The sequence below is a fragment of the Echeneis naucrates genome, chromosome 1, assembly GCF_900963305.1.
Source record: "Echeneis naucrates chromosome 1, fEcheNa1.1, whole genome shotgun sequence".
Lineage (NCBI taxonomy): Eukaryota > Metazoa > Chordata > Actinopteri > Carangiformes > Echeneidae > Echeneis > Echeneis naucrates.
The window spans coordinates 13562507-13585231 of NC_042511.1; the positions used below are offsets into that span (position 1 = coordinate 13562507).

Sequence of the window (22725 nt, forward strand, 5' to 3'; positions counted from 1 at the left end):
AGACCACACCTTCCACTGCCGCGGCCAAGCCAAGGAAAAGGGTGAGTGAAGAGCAGCCGGAATAAGAAAAAACCAAAAACAAACAAACAAACAAAAAAAAAAAACAACAACCCCAAAACTACACAAAAAATAATGTTACATATCGAGAGAATGAGACGCTTTCTGTGAGGGGAAAGATTTCATACAGTTAAGAAATAATTGTGGTTCAATAATCTCGCATCCACATAGAACACACACATGCAGGGAAAAAAAGCATATGGGCATGGATGATGATCTCATAAAAAAAACATCAAACGATCAAGAAATAAAAAGCACCTCTGACAAAGGAAGCAGAGACATGACTGGCTCCCGAACTACCTTGGCAGCAACTTTAAAGACACTCAAAGCTCCACTGATGAAATACTTCAAAAATCTAGCAAAACGCTTCGAAGTTGAAATTGTCTCCTTGCAAGAAAAGAGTCGAAAACCAAGTTCCACGCTGCTAAATGAACACAGTCTTATTAAGCCTGCACAGAGCCAGTCCTGTCACTTTAAGCCCCCAGCTGTTTGCAGACGGGGGTCCTTTGTTTCTGTGGAGCAATCTTCCTTTTTTCACACTGGCACAGGGAAAGAAATGAGAGCAGAGAGGCCCTGCAGTGTATCAGTGTATGGCCCTGGCTGCTGCTGTTAGAAACTCTTTGACTGGGGGGCCCTGAGTCACTTCCTGCAAAAAAATAAAATAATAAAGAAAAAAAAAACTATAATATAATGATGTTAATATGGAGAGAATGGGATCATGGAAAGCTCTCTGGATGGATAGTGACATATTTCATACATAGAGCATATCAAACTAATACAGTTCAGTAGAATGTCTCAGTTAGTAGTTGAGTTAAGGTTTGTGCCTCCTGCTGCGACAACTTTCCAGGCAGCTGGAACATCTACAGCTTTCGACCCAACGTCAGTTCAAAGGGCAAGAGAGTATGAGTTCACAAAGATAAAATCAAACATGGGCCAAACGTCAGGGGAGGAAATTTAACAGCTTCTTAACTTTTGCCTTTGAGCTGCGGGTGGACAAAGGCAAAGGACAGAAAGAAAATGAGTGAATGTAGAACATTTGGTAGAAATGATATCAACAAGTCCAGTTTTGTTAAGTCTCTCTGTGATTCTCTGCAGCGCTGATGTAACACTCAGTGCGCTGACTTCCATCCACGCAGTCCCACATCATCTCGGTCAGTGTGTCTGTGACTCATCCCTCAGTGTGCCTCATGTGGTTCGGCTTCCAAGTGTTATCCTTGAGCTATTTTTGCTCTCTGACCAGACAGGTCTGATTGCCCGGATGTCTTAGTATGACTGACACAGGATTTTCCAGATAGCCTGCGTAAAGTTGGCTGAGCTAATAAGAGCAGCTCAAATCATTTCCATGTTCCCAACTTCTTTGCAGCCTCTCCATCATCCCTGCTTCATTTGAGAGAGTGCTTTGGCGAAGTTCGTCCGTTCACTCTGTAATTGGTGCTTCCTCTGCCACCTTCCTCCTTTCTAATAGTGTTTACTTCTTCCATGCCGCTCTCTGCCGAGAGTATCTCCTTTACAACTTTAATGAACATTCAACTTACAAATGCTACAGATTCAAGATGCTTTGCTGTCACTATACTTGAATGTACAACGAAATTAAGGTCCACTCTCATGATACGGACTGATAAGATGAGAATAAATAGAGTAAAAAAATAAAAATAAATAGAATTAAAGAAAAAGCGCTGATGGCGTTCTTGACTGTTTTTTTTTTTTTGTTTTTTTTTGAGTATTTGCCATATATTCTGCTTTATCCTGTGAAAGAGATTAAAGCTGCATGGCAGCTTGGTGCACAGCTTTAGTGAGGCTGCCAACATGCTCAGCCTATTTAGATAGGAAATTGGATGCCCTATCAAGGAAGTAACTTCTTATTTCCTTTGAAGAAATGTTATCAAAATTCACAGTGTTTTTGGAAAACTGGAAAGGTGAAGGCACTGGCCTTGAAATGTTGATCATGTGAGAGAGATACCTGCTGAGACGCCATAAGATCCACTGAAAATCAAACAAACTCAATTGAGGCTTTTGGAGTGATCATGATATGTGTTGATTTATCTTTACAGGAGAAAGAAAATAGAGACCAGTACAGCAAACCCAATTTTTTTGGTAAATAGGGCACTTGTTTATGATTGTAAACTTAGATAGTGCTCAGTTAATCATTTGGAAGTTGTGAGAAAAGGTAAATCTCTCTCTGTATGCAGAATGTTCTTTACTATACGCCGTGATAAGGCATTCACGGTGATTCTCCCCCTCGGCTAAACGAGTGAGGGTTAAAAAAAGGCATTTCTCTCCTCTTGTTTTTTTGGTGTGGTTCTGGGATGAGCTGCAGTGAAGACACGCGGATGCCGCCTGCTGTATCACCAATGAGATGATGTGCAGACAGTGCCTAGAGCAGAAGACGGAGAGATAAAGAGCAGATTGGGCTGAGAGAAAGCAAACACAGACTCAGCCCTCAGGCTGCCAGAGGCTGGCTGTGCTGTGACAAGCTGTAGTTTAGAGCAGCAAGCGCAAACTTTTTTTTTGTTTGTTTTTGCTGGTTCTTAAAGACCTACAGCTTGAAAGGAAAATTACAGCCCATACTGGATAAAAGAGGGACGGGATCTTGGAATAAAGGAGATTTATTTAAATAAAGAAGTGAAGATATGCACATGACCACCACTGTCACACCTAATGGAATACGCTGTTCCGGGACATGGAAGAGAAAGGGAGGAAGGCGTCTTTCACTTCTTTAATTTTCCTACTCATTTAGCACAGAGTGCTATCAGCACCAAGGCACTCAGCCTGTAGGTGGTTTCTGGGTCTTCAGTGCAGACCATCTGTCCCCTGTGCCTGCTCACTTCCCAGAATCCTTCAGAGTTAAGTCACACACTTCAAGCAGTTACTACTGTGGGGTGGGGGGCCTTTGAAAATGGGCGCACAGAGCTGATCTTCAAAGATGATTTTCAAGCCCCTGAAGTCCAATCAGGCTTTGAACAGCATCAGCGGTTAAAAGCGAAGTTCTCACTAGATGTTTCAGGAAGCCAAGCAGTTAAATCTTCAAATAAAACTAGTTTTTTGATAAGTGATTTGGCAACCATTTGGGGATTTTCTTGTTTCAACAAAGGTAAAAGCAAACGAGCGAATGACTGAACTTCATTAAATAATCATGAAATTTAGTTTAACACAAATTTAAGGGGAAGGACTGGCCAGCATTCAAATTCATTCTGCAATTAAATAAGGGGTTGGATATTTTAGGAAAACATGACCAACCAAGTTCTAAGAAACAAGGAAAAGCCTCAACTCCTCTTTTCTTTACGAAGCAGCCACCACATCAGCTTCCACAGAGGTAATATTAGTTCCAATAAATCTAATCTCAACCTGTATTATATCGCCAACTCTGCTGGAAAAAAAATACATTTGGACTGAGGATGATTGGACAGTTGGAGGAACAGGGAGGATGTCGTGGGGAGCAGAAGATCAGCCAAAGCAACAGGCTCACCATCTTGAGCTACAAAGTGATGGCCTGTTATGAGGCGGGACAGAACAGATCAAGCGTTTTACCTCTTTATCCGAACTTTGCTTCCCTCAGGTCTACACAGTTAGTTTTTTTGTTTTTGTTTGTGGGACTGTCCCCGACGGACTATGAAATGACTCCAAACAGGCACCTTCGTTGAATTACATTCCCAACTAACACATTTCTTGTAATTTTCCTTTCGACTGTCAGCTCCCAAATGAAAACGCTTAAATAAATACAAAACAAAGCTTTCTCTCTGAGCGCAGACTCTTACCCTCTCATCTTCAGTCTCTGTCTCCAAAGGGTTTAATCATCCAGAGAGCTAAGTCAACAAACACACGGTTAATTGTCAGTATTATCATTAGCGGGACAACACGTACACTCAGAGCCCGAAGCATGAAAGTGTTAAAGCACACCCCTCTTCACCATCACGGTAATGACTGCTTCACATTTGCATCACAAATGTTCAAACACATTTGTTTGAACAATACTAATTCTTTGCTGATGTGACAGCCACGGCGCCGCCGATAAAACTCTGATAAAAAGCTTTTCTGTCTGCTTTTCTTTAATGAGCTCAGAGGCTTTTTCCACAGCGTACAGTGACACGTTTTAAGGACCAGCAGTTTGCGTTCCGATGGGCAAAAAAATGGAGGTAGGACACAGGCCTGATCACAGCTCCATATGTAGCAGAAGTGTGTGTTTGGTGTTTGTTATCCAGCAGCCCTCACTCAATAATTCCCCTTCAAAAACAGCACCAAACCCACTTCCTCTGTTTGATATAACCCATGGGCCTTATTTTGTTGTCTTTTCATGCCACTCCACTACAAAAATGAAAATAAATATGGCCAAATGTTCTAGAAAGTGTCCAAAGTAATGTACCAAAATAATAAACATCATCAGTTTGCTCTGGCCTTCAATAAAAAGAGCAGTTCACAGAGCGAAATTACAAATTATCGAAGCACTCAGTGAGAGAGCTAATCAGCTGCTTTAATGTGCTATAAAAGACATACACACCGACACACACAGACACACATGCATATCCATCCTATCAAGTCAAATTCAGTAATTAATTACAGTTAACGAGCAAAGCAGAGCAAAGAAACCGTGATCCAGATGAAATGGAGTGAGAAACATGAAAGCGCCACAGCTGTCAGCATTAATGAGGCGGTCTGACAGAGAGCCCTCAGTGCTGCCGTGCCGCCGTGCCATGTGCTCGTCCTCCAGGCCTCCCATCAAATACACTTTCACCTGCAGTTTTTTCAAATCCCCTACTCAGCAGGAAGACATTGAAGACTTGTCGTGCAAAAGACGGAAAACAGAGTGGAGAAGCAAAGAGGATGAACGTTTGCACTCCAGCAAACTCGTTATGGCAACTCGTTGTTTTCATTAATGTTTTAATTATATAAAAGAAGTGGTTTATTTAGTGTTCATGTCCTCCTGTTGGCAGGGTTAGAGTTAAAAAGAAGTCCAAAAGGTTTTAGTGAAGAATCTGCAAGGTGCATGTAGTACCTTACCTTATATTCCACACAATTACACACACACACACTTCTGTTGTGTTTAATCACCCTCGTGTATGTAAGTTGAGGCTTTTTTTTTTTTTTTTTGATACAGATATTTTGTTTAGATAAATAAATGCATAAGTGGATCACATAAGCATGACACACCAGTGTAGCAGCCTTCTGACAGTAAATCTCACTAAGCTGATATTTTCCCAAGCAGCTTTTGTTTTGTTTTGTTTTCTATTGATTTCTACAGTTTCTCATTTCTGTGCATCTTGTCTTTAACTAAACTAGACTAGCAAGGCTGGTATGAGGCATACAGTGAGACTCTGCAGAAATCTATAGTGGCCTTCATTTTGCTGTGGCCCTGTTGCTGAGCTGCGGGCTTTCTAATTGTGCACGATGAATTAAAAAAAGTGAGGAAGAAATGCAGATGGGTCACTTTCATTCATCTCTAAATATTATTTGTGTCACACACAAAATTGTTTTCATTTCATGGTGTTAATATATATAACATGATATTTCCTCTTTCAACATTGAACACTGTACAGAGGCATTTCCAAACATCTATTAAGTCCGCTGGGTAAGATGTGACAGACACTCCTTCAACTACTGCCAGGTCGATCTTTCTAGTCCCCTGAGTTTTGAGGGGACTGGAACAACACTTAAGATGGATTACACGCAGGAGAGACAGCCAGAGCTTGTTAAACCACTGCTGAATACCCCAGTGGCCTTCTCTCACCCCGCAGCATCCTGCCTTTTCACACATCAGGAGATCTGAAATTGACTATTTTCAGAATGTAAATAAAGTGTCTAAACAATGTTACTGCATTAAGCTGTTCATTTTAACCTAATTAGTGACATTAGCATCATTGACAACAGGTACATTTTTATTTTCATCTGGAGTGTACGATATGTGACATAAGAGTAATTCTCAGATTTTCTTCCCTTGAAATCTATCCATCCATCATATTTTACCAGTTGGAGCTGAATGCAGGTTTTTATTTTTCACTGATTCTTGAGAATCGGGACAAAACACTTTCAGAAAAGTGTCACTTTTTTTTGACAATTTACACAATATTGATTAGGATTATATATTCATGTAGATAAAGATCTGTACTAGATAACCTTGTAAAGGTGCAGGCTGGAGGTTAAAAAACATTTTTAACAAATTCACATGCTCACCTTAAAGACGTGATTTGTGTCAACTCCATCAGACACACTTAAAGTATATAATTATATAATAATAATAATAGCCCAACAAGAATCTTAAGTTCTGATGTATTAGTAATCGTATGTAGTTACTCTGCTATGCAATAAAATATAATATATACATTTAAGGCTTAATTTCACACTGTTATGAATACACAGATTTCTAAAAATTAACATTTTCAAACTTTATCTTTCATTTTGCCGCCATAGGACAAAAAGGTGAATTAAGTGAATAAGACAGAAGAGGATGCAGATCTGATGACCCTTTATTACTTAAACAACAAAAACTGAAGATAGAATTTGATTTTTCCTCAAAAAATGACAAAAACATGCATCTGATAGAGATCTGACGGTGTGGACCGGAAACAAGCAAAATTTGCATTTATAATTAATGAACAAATGCTTTTTTTTTTTTTAAACAGATGGGAGTGGCAATAGATTAAGAAATAACTCTTATTCTGAACAGCTCCTCCACCTCTGTCTTTCCTCGGCTTGAATAGCATATTTCTTCTCTGCATCACTATTTATGTTTTCTCTTCTCTTTCGTTGATACTCTCTATTTCTTCTCCTTCGCTCCTCAACTGACAATATCTCTCTAGCCATCTGTTCCTTTAATCCAAAAGTCATTATTTTAATATGACTATACAATGGTTGATGGATGGATGGATGGATAGATGGAAAATCTTAAAGGTGCTGCTTGTTTCTGCAAACAGATATTGAAAAAACTGGCTTGCGCAAAACAACTGAAGTCGAGGTATGACACAGCCATTACAATATTCCTAAGAGTATGACACAAAATGTTCATGATTTCTTCCTGAACTCTGCATGTGTAAGTAAGTGAGCGGTAAGAAGTAGCAGAGAACGATGCCGACAGACTCAATGATCAACTTTAACGCTGATTTCCTCTAGGTACCCCACTGCCCTTCGTTCTGTGCTCTGAAGCCCTTTTACTATGTGACAGTATCTAGCATCTGATTGGTTGATGTGTCTGTTTTGGATAAATCTGCCACAGACAGCACTGTACTGGAATGTATTACACTAATGACGGTGGAAAGGCTGGGTTTTGCCCACTCTCCGAGTCAAACAGACAGGATCCATAGGCTCTGTGTCCAGGATGCTGTGGCATTGTGGACGCATAGCCTATGCCTATCCTGTCTTAAAATATCAAAACAAAATTACCACAGGTGCACTTTTGGCCCGATGCTCCACGTAGACTGGATTTGAAAAAGCAATACTGAACTTCTTCCACGCTCTATAAGAAGCTAGTGTGTATATTGTCAACAGTGGATACTACACAATGGACCTTTTAGATTTTACATCAATCGATCAATCATGTAGACAAATGCTATATATAGCACATGTGCTGGAAAGTTTTTCAATAATAAGCAGATAAAAGAAAATGATTCAGTAAGCAGACCACAGCCTGCCCACGCCCTACAAATCATACGAATACTGTAAAATAATGTAATTGCATGCTAAATATGTACATTAATGTGGAGATAAAACCCTAAAATAGCATTCTCTTCCTTTACTATGTTCAAAAATAGTATAATAATAGCACATGAAGCGGTTATTGGTGGATTTATCAACTCTGTCATAAATACACATAAAACCTGACGGAGGTGACAAAATGGCATGTTTTCCCCTCTGCAGAAAAAAATCACTGCAGCTAGCTAGTTTTTTTTTTTTTTTTTTTTTTTTGCTATTGCTAGCTGTCTCCATAATCTCAATAAAATGCTTTAATTGATTTCACCATAGTCTTTTAAAAAAAAAGTATCATGACAGAGAGATGGTGTTGACATACTCCAGCTGTGACCGTAGGAAAATTGACCTTTTTCATCTAAAACATCAAAAAATGTCAAACTTACGAGACCATATGTGGCACTGCTGCATTCACCACAGCCAGGAGAATGAAAAGGGGTCCTCAGGGGTATAGCTGACCATGCTATTGCCTGATTTAATGAGGTTTATGAAAAATCTGACGGACTTGACGGAAACAGAGGACACAAGTTTGACAGGCAGATTTCTATGGAAAATATTTTTAGATTGTCATGGCATGCATTGCTTTACACATTTATAACCCTTATCTTTGATTTGATATAAATGTTTTAACAATTGTAACACAATTGTTTTTATTGTTTTTTGGGGCTGGTGAATATTGTGACCTTTTGCTGAGGACAAGAGAAATAACATGGGGCATCAAACCATTGGCCATAAATTTAAACAAATACCCCCCAAAACGTAATTATCTATGCTGAAACATAACATCAGCATTCACAGTTCCTTTAGATCTGACTTTATGTGCATGTCAATCATTATTAATTTCTTTATTTTTGATATAAATAAGAATTTTCTGTGGGGGACATGTTCTTTTCTTTATTTTTCCTGTTTTGTATGTTTTCTGTCTTAGAAAGGGAAAAGAACAAAGAGTTTCAGTTAGAAAACAATTGTACTGACCTTTCTTTTGTCATTTTTTTTTTTAATCCATGTATGATTCAAACAGCAATGGTCTTTGAATTGTCTTCTCTTCCACCCTTGAGTTTGGGCTCTACATCTCTTTAGGTGCAAATCAATGGGAGGGGTTAATGTGTTTTTTCTCTCTGAACTCGGGAGCTGTGACTTCTCAGATATTACACAAGATGGGGCTGTTGTCAAAAGGTACTGAGAGTCTGCTCTTTAACAACAACCAGCCCAGAGGGGAGCAGAGAAGTGAGGAGGGTTTTGCGTGAAGCTTGTAGCTGCTACAACTACCACAAATGGCGCATTCATTGCTGCCAACAGTCAAACTGGCAACATGTGGTTTGGATGTTGGGAATCGGTTTGTGGAAACGCCAGCTCATGAGCTCGATAGATGAAGCCGCTCATTCAGTTGACATGATGCAGATAAGCTGTTCCCATCCTGTTGATGGCCCCGTTACATCCCATTCAGCTGGAGAGATGGGATCTGACTGTGACTTGTGACTTGATCACTGTTTGTCAGGCTTCATGTGAATGTTAAAGGTTGTCCTCCATTTCGAGTGACCAAGCTAAAAAAAACAACAAACAAACAAAACGGGGGAGGGGGGATCTTGTCAGTGATGGTTTTACTCTCCATAGACTGCCTTAACATTGTGATTTCTTATTTGTTGTATCACAACACATGTTTTTAATGGCCCAGTAGCAGTGTTTTATAACTAAAATCACACTTCTCTTACATTTTTAGTTTTTTGGCAGCGATAAAGGCCCTTGTGAATTTCACGCAAATAACAATTGTCATTTTAACATGAAAGGGAAGAACTATGAAAAAAAGCTACATGTAATTACCTTTCTGAGATGTTGAGTGATAATGTTAATGGATTTACCACATGCAGACACTATGGATAGTTTACTCTGATAATTACACACATAACAATACAGACTAATAATATGACATTTCAAAGACACAAGCCAACAAACTTCCTCTTTATGAAATCCCTTCAAACTTTATTTCTTTGAGTATACATATTTCATTTAACACTTCACATCATGAAAATGACTCATTGTAAAAATACACAAAAATCAACATAGCGTGTGTGACAATGACACCATCAGAACACTTTACATTTATGTAAGTGTAACAGTATGCAAAAGCTCACATTCTCAATGTGATGAAACAGGGGTCACATATACTAGCCAGCGACAGAATTCACACGGACTTCCACCGATACATAAAAAGAGCGTATATACACATTGATAGTCTCATATTTATATTAGAATTACATTAGAAATAAACTAAATACAAGTGGTCCATGTGTTAGAATAGTGCTGAAGAGAGAGAAAACTTAGCTTGGCACAGGTTGAATATTATTAGTTTTATGAAGCTGTGTTTAGTTTACATGTCATGGTGATGAAAAGTTGCATGCCAATAATATGTGAAATTCACACCATGCAACATTAAAAACAAATAATAATCATCATTTCATTAATATATCAAACTAACATGGAATTATTGCACAAGACAAAATGTTTCTCTTTAACATGTTCACCCACACTTAACGCTGCATGAAATGTATATATTCAATACTTTGCCACATAATCTGGATACAACTTTTTCCTTAGCACACTCAGGACTGCAATATATTTGCAGGTCAAACATCTAAGAATATTCTGTTATTATAAGAGAATTATAATAAGAGAATTAGAAAAATATGAATCTATTATTGGGGTAAATATATCTCATATTCAGTGTTTTCTATTGGTACATTCACAATGGCTCCATATCAAAATAGTCTTTTGCACCATCTCATTCATTCATTCCCTAAAAAACTATAACCAGCCGGTTTGTCTTCGCTCCTTCAGGCCCTTCTTTACATTTAACCTCGTCGCCTTTTACAACTCCAATCTGATGAGCACAATCAGACTCAGTTAAGGTCTGCCCCAATACTGCTTTTTGTTGTTGTTGTTGGGTTTTTAAACACAGTTTTTAGATTTAATTGCAGGAATATTAGGTTCAAAGAAAACATAAAAACTTAGTTTTACATCTGCATTGTTTGGCACACTGATGCAAAGCAGCTGTATGTGGTTAATGAATTTATGGGGGCAAATAATACATTGCCTTTAATTTGTCTGTTTCCTAAACATTCCAAGATTGTGCAACAGCACAATCACAAGGTCAAATGTGTATTTACATATTCAGATTTGTTTACTCAATCTGATTTTTATTTAAATAGAATGTAGGTCATATGTCTCGACTAGCAGCCTATAATACAACATAAAATGAATATCTCCTTTGGTGCCAACACAAAAGCTGCTGGTTGAGAAAGAATTGAGCCTCACAAAGAGGGAGGTCAAAAAGCATTTAAAACCCAGCTCTGCAGGTAACACCACGATTCATACAATTGTGTGTAAATTAAAATCTGTTATCATGATAGTTGAAATTCACAATCATCATGTGTATTATAAGATTTATGCTTGAACACTAAAAGTTCAAAGTGAGTTCTAGCTCCTGATTTCATAGAAACATGTCAGACTGTGATTTTGTGCACGAGAATCTACACTACATTACACCAACAAGCCATTTTCTGCCCAAGCTGCAATTTTCAGCACATAAACAGTGACAGCTGATGATGGGAGTTAAAGTTGACTGTGCACAGTCTAACAGCTTTTGCGTACGTGCAATTTGTGTCCAGGTCTTTCTGTTGATTATCAGCTGACTTAAGTCTTCTGTCCAGTTCCAGCTTCTATTTCAAACTCTCATAACTATCAAGACTGTGGCAAACAGTGGAAGTGCCTAAAGTTACTCCTGACTCAAACCTGCTCGTCAGTGCAGCAGATTGCAAGTCACTCATTGTAAAAATAAATAAATAAATAAATAAAAATTTCTAGAAAACACTAATAAAAGAACAATCTCCCTCTTCTCTTTTAGTCTAACAGCTCTCCCTGGAACTCCCTGGAGACAGGTCAGCTGAGAATAATGTGAACTGGCTAGCCTTGTGCCTCGAGTCCTACTCCCTACAGAACCAAAAGGTGTAACTAAAAAATTTGCAGTGGGGAGGGCAGAGAGAATCAGGTCATAGTCAAGACACTTGAAAAAGGGACATGTAGTGTTTCCAGTAGAAATTTGAATATTCTGACAAGTTAATGCCAAAATTTCAGCCAGATCAAACTGACACTTATGATGCTAACATCATTACTCATCCTTTGCCTCAGCAAGGTGAGGAGGACATTTGTTCGTACTCTGGACACTTGAGGAGGGCAGGGTAGTTGGACGAGTTCATCTGGAGGGAGGCTTCAGAGGAGATGGAGGAGGGGCTGCGGCCTCGTCCCGCCCAGGCATCTGGATGAAGGAACTGGCCCGAGTAATCGGAGCAGTTGCTGAGGCGAGGCCGGTAGAAACCCTGATGGGGCCGGTACATTTCCTCGGCTGTGTAGCGCTTCATGAACAGATACACTGACATGACACCTGCCGTCTGGAAGGACAGAAGCAAAGTGAGAGAAAGTTTAGTCTTAACATCTTGATACTTATGTTTCTGTGCAGTTTTAAATTCACCTAATTTCTTTCGTTTTACTTTTTACATTTTTTTTACCCACAGCATTAAAAGTAACTTGTAGATCTTCATTCCTCTGTTACTAATACTAAATAAACTCAGGAATCACAGCTTATTCAGTTATCTTTAATAAGGATTAATTCTCACAGTACACTAAAAATATTGGGGAAAGGAGATGTCAAAATAAAGACACTGAAATACACCTAATGTTCGATGCATCCATTTCCCTCCCTCTGTGGTCACAGTGACATGTCTCACACAAAGAAGGGTTGTTTTTGGGTCAGAGAGAACTGGTGTATTTGAACTACTAATTTACACATCTGCAGGCAAGAAAGGGACTTGTTGGATGCATGCTTGTAAATGTGAGCTACAATGTTACATGATCTGTGACATTACCTCAGTAAGCAGAAAAGAGATGGCAGCAAACGCAAATGACCAGCCGTACTTGTAACTGAAGTAGGCCTCGTTAGTTTTGGTCCTGTTCAGCATTTCATCATTAATGTTGGAGATATACAAGACTAGCCCAACCACCAGAGACAGACCTGTGGGAGACACAAGGAGTGAGACAGAGAGTTGTAATGACAATGGGTGGAGGGGTAGATTCCAAAAAATAATGTGGCCTTCACAAATGCGCATGCTGAGTTTTTAAGTATTTAAACTGATTATATCTAAAACAATTCCATAACATGGCAGGGATGTTTGTGTTTAATTAATTTGTTTGGATGTTTTGTGAGTAGAAGTCAAACAAAGTGTAGTGTACCTGACAGGATGAAGAAGATTCCAGAAACAAAGGCCAGGATGGTTCGGTGTGGTCGGATGTGGCCGATGTTACTGAGAACAAAACCAATGAACATGAAGAAGAGGCTGACCAGAGGAAAAGGTGTGGCAGAACGAATCATCTCTGAAATGGGAAAAAAGAAACCAGCATGAAAAAAGAACGGAACTGACCACTTTGACTTGGACTAGACTTGTGAACTTTCTTTTTAATACAGTTGGGGTTGTCATACATTCTTATCTGTGACCTTTGCAGACTTCTAATGGATGGTGGCAACATGAGTTTTCCTGCAGAGGCTGATCATATTCCTCATGGATCTGTATTAATATGAAAATGGAACTGGACCTTCCTACTGTGAACAAATGGTACAGTAGCTCCCAGAAGTGATGGCAGGCTTGGTTACTATTTTCTAGACCCCTATTATGTAGTCCATCACACAAAATGTCACTAATCCAGCTAAGTGGGCCAGATGTCTAAGGCCATAACCTTAATGGAACTTTTCATTCATGGAGTTCATAAAGTTTGAATTGCACAGTAAACTTGCCTTTTATAACTTACTGTATCCATCCAAAATCATTTCCCGTTCGTGGGATGAAAAACTAGATTTGACTGAATACTTAGGATTCCCGCTGGTTATTAAATTAACCTGTGGTGGGATTATCTCTGAGGGGCAACTCAAGTCCTTTACTTTGAATGGAAACAATGGTTCAATTCTAGCTGTAAAATCCCCTGCTACTCCGAGAAATTATGATCAATGCAAATACATGCAAATAAAACAAGAGGCAAGATTAGACTAGATGTTCTGCTCTTTTTGTGGTGTGAGCCTACTTAAAGTTATGGACTACAAACACAAAGGAGATGAGATGGGAAGTCAACATCATCACTCTGTGTAGTCCTGACTGTTTGGCTGCATATTACTGGTACTTATGTGTATCCATGTTCACTCTGCAAGGGGGTCTCTGCAAAATGAATTTGACTTTGGCCTTAATGGGAATGACTCAGAGGTCATAAAAGCAGAAAGTTTTAAATGGAGAGATGACAGAGTAGCACAGAAGTATGGACTTGAGCCATTTGACATGGGTCAGACTGAGGTGATGTATATGATGACTTTAGACCTGCTTCTCAAAATCAATTGTCAGCACCATTATCAACACCAACCCACTGACCTGGAATGGGCTACTCACAGATGTGTGCTTCTGTTGTGACATATAGAGCCAACAGAGCAATGAGATTCCCTGTGAGAGCATAAAGCATGCCAGGCTCCCAACTTCTCACAGTTCAGGCCCCCGATTACCCAATAAGATTCCCACCCCTGAGCAAGTCTTTTCCTGCCCTTGTTATTAAACTGAATTCACTCTCCCAAATTCTTCTGCAAGTCCTAGGATCAGTCATTTTGTAACATACGTCCTCACATTCTGTATCTCGCATCCAGTATCACAAAATATTGGAGCACCTGTCTTCTAGCGCTCAGGTAAACTTGAGACATTATCGTGGATCATTGTTACATTGCATAATGTGTGTAGCTGGTGATCAGCACCTCCATGACGCTTTTATTCCTTCATCAATTTTATTTAACTCTACAGATTAGCATCTTATTCGCCCTTTACTGTAGCTCATCAGTCACAGTATGTTGCCTCTAGCTGCTGCCTATTCAACACTATTTCACCACACAAGCACACTGTGCTACTTACTGAGGACACTGACAGTGGACTCAGAGGTCATTTGGACATTAGTGGGCATGACGTACTCTATGGTAAAACACCGGCCTTTCTCTTCCCCTGTAACAGAGGACAGGAAAAAAATATATATTCAATAAAACTTCACATAAATGTGGAGAGGACAAAGGGCTCAGCAGTTTGTACAGGTAAACTGTGAAGTGGCCCGCTGTGACAAAGAAGAGCCAAACGCAGAGGCAGGTACAGTACAATAGGATGTGCAGGTTTTAATAAAAATGATGAACCGAAAATTTTCTTGTGTATTTATTGGTCCTGGAACTGGACAATATCAAACTGCATGATATCAATGAAACAGATACTACCTCCAATAAAAGAGCTGGGAGACCAGGAGCTGGAGCGCCCGCTATTTTCATTCATAGTTATGTGTTGTTGTTAGGCAACATCTAGTGGCTGTACAAATTATGACATTAGCCAAAAGGAGAAGAAGAAAAAAAAAAAAAAAAAAAGACTGTCTGCTGTTACTACTTGGATAAAAATCACAGCTGTGCTGATATTCAGCACATCATCATGACCCTGGAGTGGAACATTGCTTGAAAGAAAACAGATGGGTCAATACAAGACAGGAATATGACACAGGCGAGTGGCTTTCGATTCCAATGTGAAGGGGGTAGGAGTGAAAGAGCCGGCATTCCTTGAGGCTTGAGGGGAAAAAAAGCATATGTAGGTTGGAGGACTTTAACGAAACAGCGCAAAGGCACAATAAACAAGAATAATAGTAAAAGGAATAATGGAAAAAAAAAGGAAAATGCCAAGAGCTTGTTGTGATATAATTCATAGTATCTTCTATCAGTATTGGCCTGAGAAGCACTCAGCGTTACGTTTTAGCACGTTCCCTGTATCACTTTGGCACATACAGTTAAATACACTGACACACAAATAGACTCCTTTTCTCCACACTTCATTATACCCACACACTATGAGCCGTTGGATCAGGGGATATTTTGTTTTCAACATATATAATTATTTGTTTCAACGCCTGTGGTGTATTAATGAGTGCACGCTGAGGAATTCAACTGAGATAAAAGACATGAGTGGTGTTTGTTTTCATCATATGGTTTATTTGTCATCTCACAGCCAGAAGGCTCTAGGTTCAAACACTGTGTAGAGTTTTCCTGTTCCTACCAAGTACTCTGATATTATCCAAAGAGTACCTTAGTTTGTATGTCTCCATACTGTACATCAGCCCTGCAGTAGATTGGTGGCCTATCCAGGGTCTACCTCTTGCTCCCCTACATGTCCAGCTAGCATGGATATATGGAAAAAACAGAGGTATGAACGGCTATGAAGTGCTATAAGTGGATTTTTTCTCTCTCTCTCTTGTTCTTCACATAAAATCACATTAACCTTTTTTTTTCCAGAAAGTGTTAAAAGCCAACACACTTACAAACAGCCTCTGTAATTACTGTGGGTTTCTACCACTCGTTCTTTTATAACGTAACAGTGCTTTTTTATTATTATTTATTTAATCGGAAATTAATTTACGCAACTGTAACCCTGAGACAGTGTTTTAAGAATGAAATATAGACAATTTCTACAGCTGAAAACTTTAATGCTTCCACAGATTTAAACGTAACAATAAAACAATGAAACATATGTTCCACAACTTTGGTGGAAATATCACATCCACTCCAGCAACGCCGCGACCCGGAAACTGAAAAGTGGTTGAAGATGAATGATTGAAAGTCATCAATTGCAGAGGACATTAAAATCCATAAAATCTTGTGAAAATTGTATTGTAGTCTACATAATATAAGCAACATAAGACCCTACATTGAATTTAGGTTAGCTGTGTCAAAAAGGTCCTTTATATGAAGTTCTATGAAAACAGTCATGCACTCAGTGAACCAGCACCAACGTCAATATTAACCAAAACACCACAACACAACTTGTTCACAATCTCTGATGTAACAACATACTGTGAGGGCGTGCCATTACTGTTTCTGGGTCAAACAACATGCACCACAACAGTTAAATGGGCAACAAGGACGCTCAATTGCCCTTAAACACACAGTGGACCATTAGTCCAATTATAGCAATGGCCCTTACATCTGTTACCTAATCACAACTTGATTGCCTACATTTCCACCACAATCGAACAATTCACCCTGGAACAGGAGAGAGCAGGTCAGTTGAGGCATTTAGGTTAACGGGACCACTCACGATGAATTTTGGCAAAACAATAACTTCTTTCCAGGCTATAAAACATGTGTAGGCCAAAAGGCTAGGAAAAGCAAAAAAAATAAATGAGTTCATTAGTACATGATCACGGAAAGTGTTTTTTTTTTTTTTTTTGTTTGTTTGTTTGTTTTTTGTTTTTTTCAGCATCTACAGATCCAAAAATTGTAATGTAACAGAAATACAGTAAAATGTCTCTATTACCAGAGAGAAGAACAGTATGAGAGTAAAATTCGATACCTGGTTTACTCTGGGACAACACTTGCCTGGAGAGTTGTGTTTCTAAGAAAAGAGAACTTGACAGTTAGTATCTCTTTTCCCATCAAGACCTTTGATCGTGCCTTGTTGGAGCTGAGGAGAAATAATGCTTTGGTATAAGGGGCTTGAGCATGCACTGTAGAAATACTTCAGTTCTGGCGACTTTATATAATCTCTGTTTTTCATGTCAAGTCCTACAGTGGGAAGAAAGGATGCGGGTCAGGCAGAAGGAAAAACATAAAATAAAACAGCCAGAGAGCTACAGGTCTTCTGCATCAATCCAAAATGGCTCTGGTTCCATACCATGTTAATCAGTCTTTTGGTAAGTCATTAGGAAAGAAGTTTTGCAAAGCCATCTATCAGCTGGAATAAAAATACTTGACACTTTCAAGGGCGATGCATCAAGTTAAAGTACAGTTGGCCTTAGGAAGGAACGGTGAAAGCAAAGGTAAAACCCATGCTCAGAAGTCATCCTCTACACATGTAGCAGTATAGGAATTAAATGAATGAACAAGGAAAAAACAGATGTGCAATGTCTACGCAGCAAACATACATTATTTTGAAATGAGGGCATTGACAATCATTCAATGCTGTTTGTGTCAGAAAAATTGCATTTCTTTTGATTGTAATTTTACTTGCCACTATCCTTAGACAAACTGGAGGACTGTCTAAATTCACTAATTCACCAATTCAAGTCAAAAATAAATGTTTTTCTTAAAATGTTTTAAATCCTACTCATTATACTATAGTATATACATACCTACATTTTTGACATGAACATTCAGGTTATTGTTTTTTGTCATATGGAGGTTCATACGTCATGCTAACTCACCAGCCAAGAAACAAACCCTCCAAAGGCCAGAGTGAAGGGACATGCGTATCTCAGTGCTCTGGTTGAGGGGAAGGATGACGCCCTCCTCCAGGTAGAGCCAGTAGTCGGTGCTTACGGCAATCCCCAGCAGGCCCAGGCCGCAAACAGCGAACACGCTGCTCAGCAACGTCAGCGCCTTCCTGCCACATAGGCTCATACCACAACCTCAAGAGCAAGTGGGGGCGCCGCCGGCAGAAAGGGGAGCTGAGAAGGAGGAAACAGGGAAAACATTAAACAGTAAAGATATCCGGAAAGCCACTTGAGAGGAGGACGGTGTCTCTGAGCCTATGAGAAGAAAGAATGGAGGAAAGAAATGGAAGATGCGTATGTGGGTAATTGGATGGAGGAAAAATCTGGGTGACATTCTGAGGATGGATTCATCTTATGTTGAGTTCATAACAACAGTGAGATGATTTCGAAATGAATTGAAAGTAATAAATGGGAATATGGTGGCAGATAGTAGAGAATACCAGCTTTCTTTCAGCTAAGAAAGAAATCTGGGAAAGAGTCCCTCCCCTCCATTAGAATTGAAATAACCACATTGTTCAGGGTCAAAGACTTAGTGGGGCATGAGTGGGGGGGGGAAACATGTTTTCTTTCACAATACCTCCAGCTAAACAAACTGCAATACAATTCATACTACTAATGGTGTTAAAAAGAGGAGTATAAAATAATATTTTACTCAGTTTTCAGCTGTAACCGCACACGATTTTTAATATGTGATCGAAATCCAATTCTTCCTTCTCCTCACATCAAGTGATGTGGAGGCTGCATTGCAGATTGTGTGCAGTATGTGTCAGCATATGAATATGTGCACTCATCATGCTAAACAATGGATCTGTTCGTAAGGAAGCTGATGCCCACATTTGCCGGAAGCTTGAGAACTGGTGAGCGTGGCATGGGGTACGTATTGAAAGGAAGTGATTTTACATAATGAGTTCTCAGTGCGCTGCCCCACTGAGCACCCACTGGGAGACTAGAAAGACTAGAAATGAATGCGTGAAAGGATTTTGAACTTTTGTGGGCTTTTTTTTTTTTTACACTTTTATTCTGTGGATCAACCTCGTGTATCACGATTGGATGTAAAGCGAGCTCTACACATATGCCAGCTTGCAGTGCACAGGTAGTGTCTTAACAGACGGAGGAGTCAAGTACATAGGGGATGTGGTGTGATGCTTCTGCTTTGAAATAACCCTTTAAAAAAAAGCTTTTAAGACTCATAATCTAATTTTACTCATCTGGTTAAACTATGTCCACTGTGTATATCCTGCAGCTTTTCGCTGTGTGAGATAAATTATTACCATCTGCTCCAGCTCCATTCATGTAATGGGTGTGAAGATAGTTGCTCCACTTCACTGACACAAAGGATAATAAATCCTCAAACAATATTACTGCATATGCAACACAACCAAAAATTATATACTCAACATGAATGTCGTCAATTCTGTTTTTTCATATGAATTAATTAATTTTTTACTTTCTGCCCCATGCATGTATGTGCGAGCACGCATGCTTGGAGTTATTATTACTCATCCTACTTAAATTCCGTGAAAGTAGTGGACTAAAGCATATCAAATCTCCTGCATCTTCTTAATGTGAATTTTAAAATTTATAGGGCACCTAAATATTGCAATTGCCTTGATCCAGTGTATAAAATATTTGACTACAAATGAAACTGTTAGCATTTCAAAATAGAAAATAGCTGTGTAATAACAAACAAACACAAATTCCAGTCCTTACTATTTTCTCTTACCCTGTGCTTTTAAGAATGGGCTTGCCTTTGAACTACGAACTGCAGGACAGACGGTGATTGAAAGTGACTGCTTGCATAAGCAATCAGAGTTCACTAAAGCACAAGGGACCAGCACTAATGAGAAAAGAGTATCATTAAACCTCAGCTATTCTTGGCAGTGGTGCAATCAGTGACCATTCATTTACAATGTCCATGTAATGACTCCAATGCTAGTCATTTGACATCAAGAAACAACTTCCCCCTCAGACCTTATGGTGAACTGGATATTTTTAGTCATGCAGCACAAAGAGCAAACACTGGAGTTCTGATTGCATCTGCATGTGAACTACCACAAATGTGGTATCCCTACAACTGAGGTATTAACGAGCTTTAGGTTATTTTGGGTCAGTTGTAACTTTAAGAACCTCCAAAGAACAGACAAGGATAATGTACCTGAATCTAAAATTTTATGAATAAACTCAATGCACGTGTTTTCATACTTACGCTAGACATATTTCGCTATAACAGACTATTCTGTAACTTAGACCAGACCCTATTCAGATTAAGAGCAGGAAAGCTCAAGAGAGACTGACACCTTTTAAATTAAAGTGGTGACATAAAGCCGAATCTCCCAGACAAACACACACAGCAGGTGAATAATAACTGCTTCATGAGAGAAGCTTTCCAGTGAAGATCACAATCTTTTCGAAAGAGACAAATTGCATCTTAGCTTTGAGTTGCTATGACCTTGGAGCTAATCTTTGAGAAACGATGTGTTGACAGAGGTCACAGGTCCATATTTGAACTGTATAATTTCTTGTTTTTTACTGTCTATAATACAAACAAGTTACTTTAAAACAGATTATAATGTGCCTAATGCAATTTGGATGAAAAACAAATGGAGGTTAGTGGTATGTTTCTACGTGCTAGCAACAACTAATTCATTAACCATTAGGCTGTGGACAGACATGGGCTAATTAAATGTGCAAACCCACCTGCTGGCTACCATTGTGCTGTTTTGTCCATAGCTCACAGCACCCACAGGTCAAAGCAGGCAGTATTATAAAAATCCTCAGCAATAATTCAGCATATGTAAAAACAGTCCTACTTTCAATGAACACAAAGTAAATAGAAAAGGAAGTTATTCAAGAGACAAACAGAAACCAAACATGTAAATAGACGAAACACAAGCAAAGTTAAATTCAGATTTTTTTTTTTTTTTTTACAATAAATATGAAAAACTAAAACTCTACACTGTTGCAATATGAACATTGTTTATTGTGGCTAAGTTTAGAGATTTTTCTCAATGTTCTTCAGAAGGTCAAACACTTATTTCCAGTGCTCGCAGTACTCTGAATACAAGTAATTTTTTGCTACTTTATACTGTCCAAAGTCTTGTTTGTTCATTTATATGCAGTATTGTGTGACTGTGTGTCGGGGCAAATCTCTGCAAAACATATCCGATTAACTTCAATACAGAGAAACTGGCATTTCCACTTTGTTTGAAATTATGTTGAAATAAAAATTATGGAAAAAACATAATAGGACAGGGAGCATCAAAGAAAGCAAAATTATATCTTTGATATAAAAAATGTTTTGTACAAAGCCAGACAAAACAGTGTTTTGGTTTCTAAAGAATCATAAATGGTTACCAATCTCATTTGAAATTGTTTTAATTTCTTATTAAAAAATGTTTCTCATTAGATGTTCAAAGAAACACACAAAACACCCTCCTTCATGAATAAACATCAGCTTTTCCTTTCAAATCTTTTTGAATTAGTGAGTCCACTCCTGCTGAGACTGGCTGATAAATTCAACAGAAGCCTAGCAGTTGTTCGTGTTGACATTAAATGCATTTCACTTGTGCAAACAGAAACTAGACCTGCAATTCTACAATTCTTCTCACATAGCTTGCATCATGTTCATTGTAAAGACACTTTTCAAAGTAAAAGTAACAATAATTGCTACTATTTTCAGACATTATAAAATTATGCCATCAGGGATCCAGATGCCATGCTGGCATTGAGTAATTCAGATGAAGACCACTGTGAGAGTAAAGGGCACATCACCACCAAAAGCAGGGCATTCCTCTTCTGCTGTCTTTGTGAATGTGCTCCTAAGCTCCTGTCAAACTTAATTTAAAGAGCTTGCTGCAAAAATGCCACATTTTCCCAAAACAGTTTGTCGTGTCTGTTTTCATCACTTTAAAGATGATCTCTGTGTACTCAACTCACTGGCAGGCTGCATCCTGGGACCAATACAATTGGTCCAGCTAAGACGATAGCTTTTAACTGTATAAACTATGTTGCAGCAGGTTGTTTACTACTGAAGCACGTTGCACTTATGGTAGGAAAAAAAGATAATAATATGAAAGCTCAAAAAGGATTTCTTTGTCATCCATTCAAACAAGTGAACAAAGTGACTTAAATGATCATAATCCCCCCACAAATAAATTATTTAAAAAAAAATTGTTAACTTCGTTTTTTTTCTTTCTTCTGATACCATCTTGTCTGATTTTACAAAGCATTTATGTCAGATAGTTTTTGATGAATGAAATAAAATGTTAGCCAAATCATCTAGAAGGCTTTTATGTCCGACTTGGATGGGGGTAGTGGTGCATGTCACCCTCTTGTGGCCATAATCAGTAATACAAAAACAAACAAAACTAGATTTACCCAACATAAAAAGCATATTCTAAGAGATTACCATGACCTTGACCTTTGAGCAATAAAATCCAATCAGGTCATCCTTGAGCCCAAATGAATTATGTTTTTTTTGTTTGTTTGGTTTTTTTTTTTGCTGTTGTAGTTTTTTCATCAGATTTTTTATATAGATTTTTAAAACTGTATCATTCTATAAAGTGAAAAGTCATAACAAGGTGTTTTTCACATTATAACAGCAAACAACAACAAAAAACCAAGAAG

The 22725-nt window shown here is 38.6% G+C and overlaps 1 protein-coding gene across 1 annotated transcript; it reads right to left on the reverse strand.

Annotated features, from left to right (window-relative positions):
- Window positions 1-10954: 10954 nt before the first annotated feature.
- On the reverse strand, window positions 10955-18226 carry LOC115047693 (voltage-dependent calcium channel gamma-5 subunit). Its single transcript, XM_029508797.1, has 5 exons — window positions 18031-18226; window positions 14721-14807; window positions 13015-13155; window positions 12651-12796; window positions 10955-12176 (listed from the first exon to the last, which is right to left on the reverse strand). Exons 1-5 carry the CDS (start codon window positions 18224-18226, stop codon window positions 11913-11915), a joined length of 834 nt encoding a protein of 277 aa, XP_029364657.1. The 3' UTR covers window positions 10955-11912.
- Between the last annotated feature and the right edge of the window lie 4499 nt (window positions 18227-22725).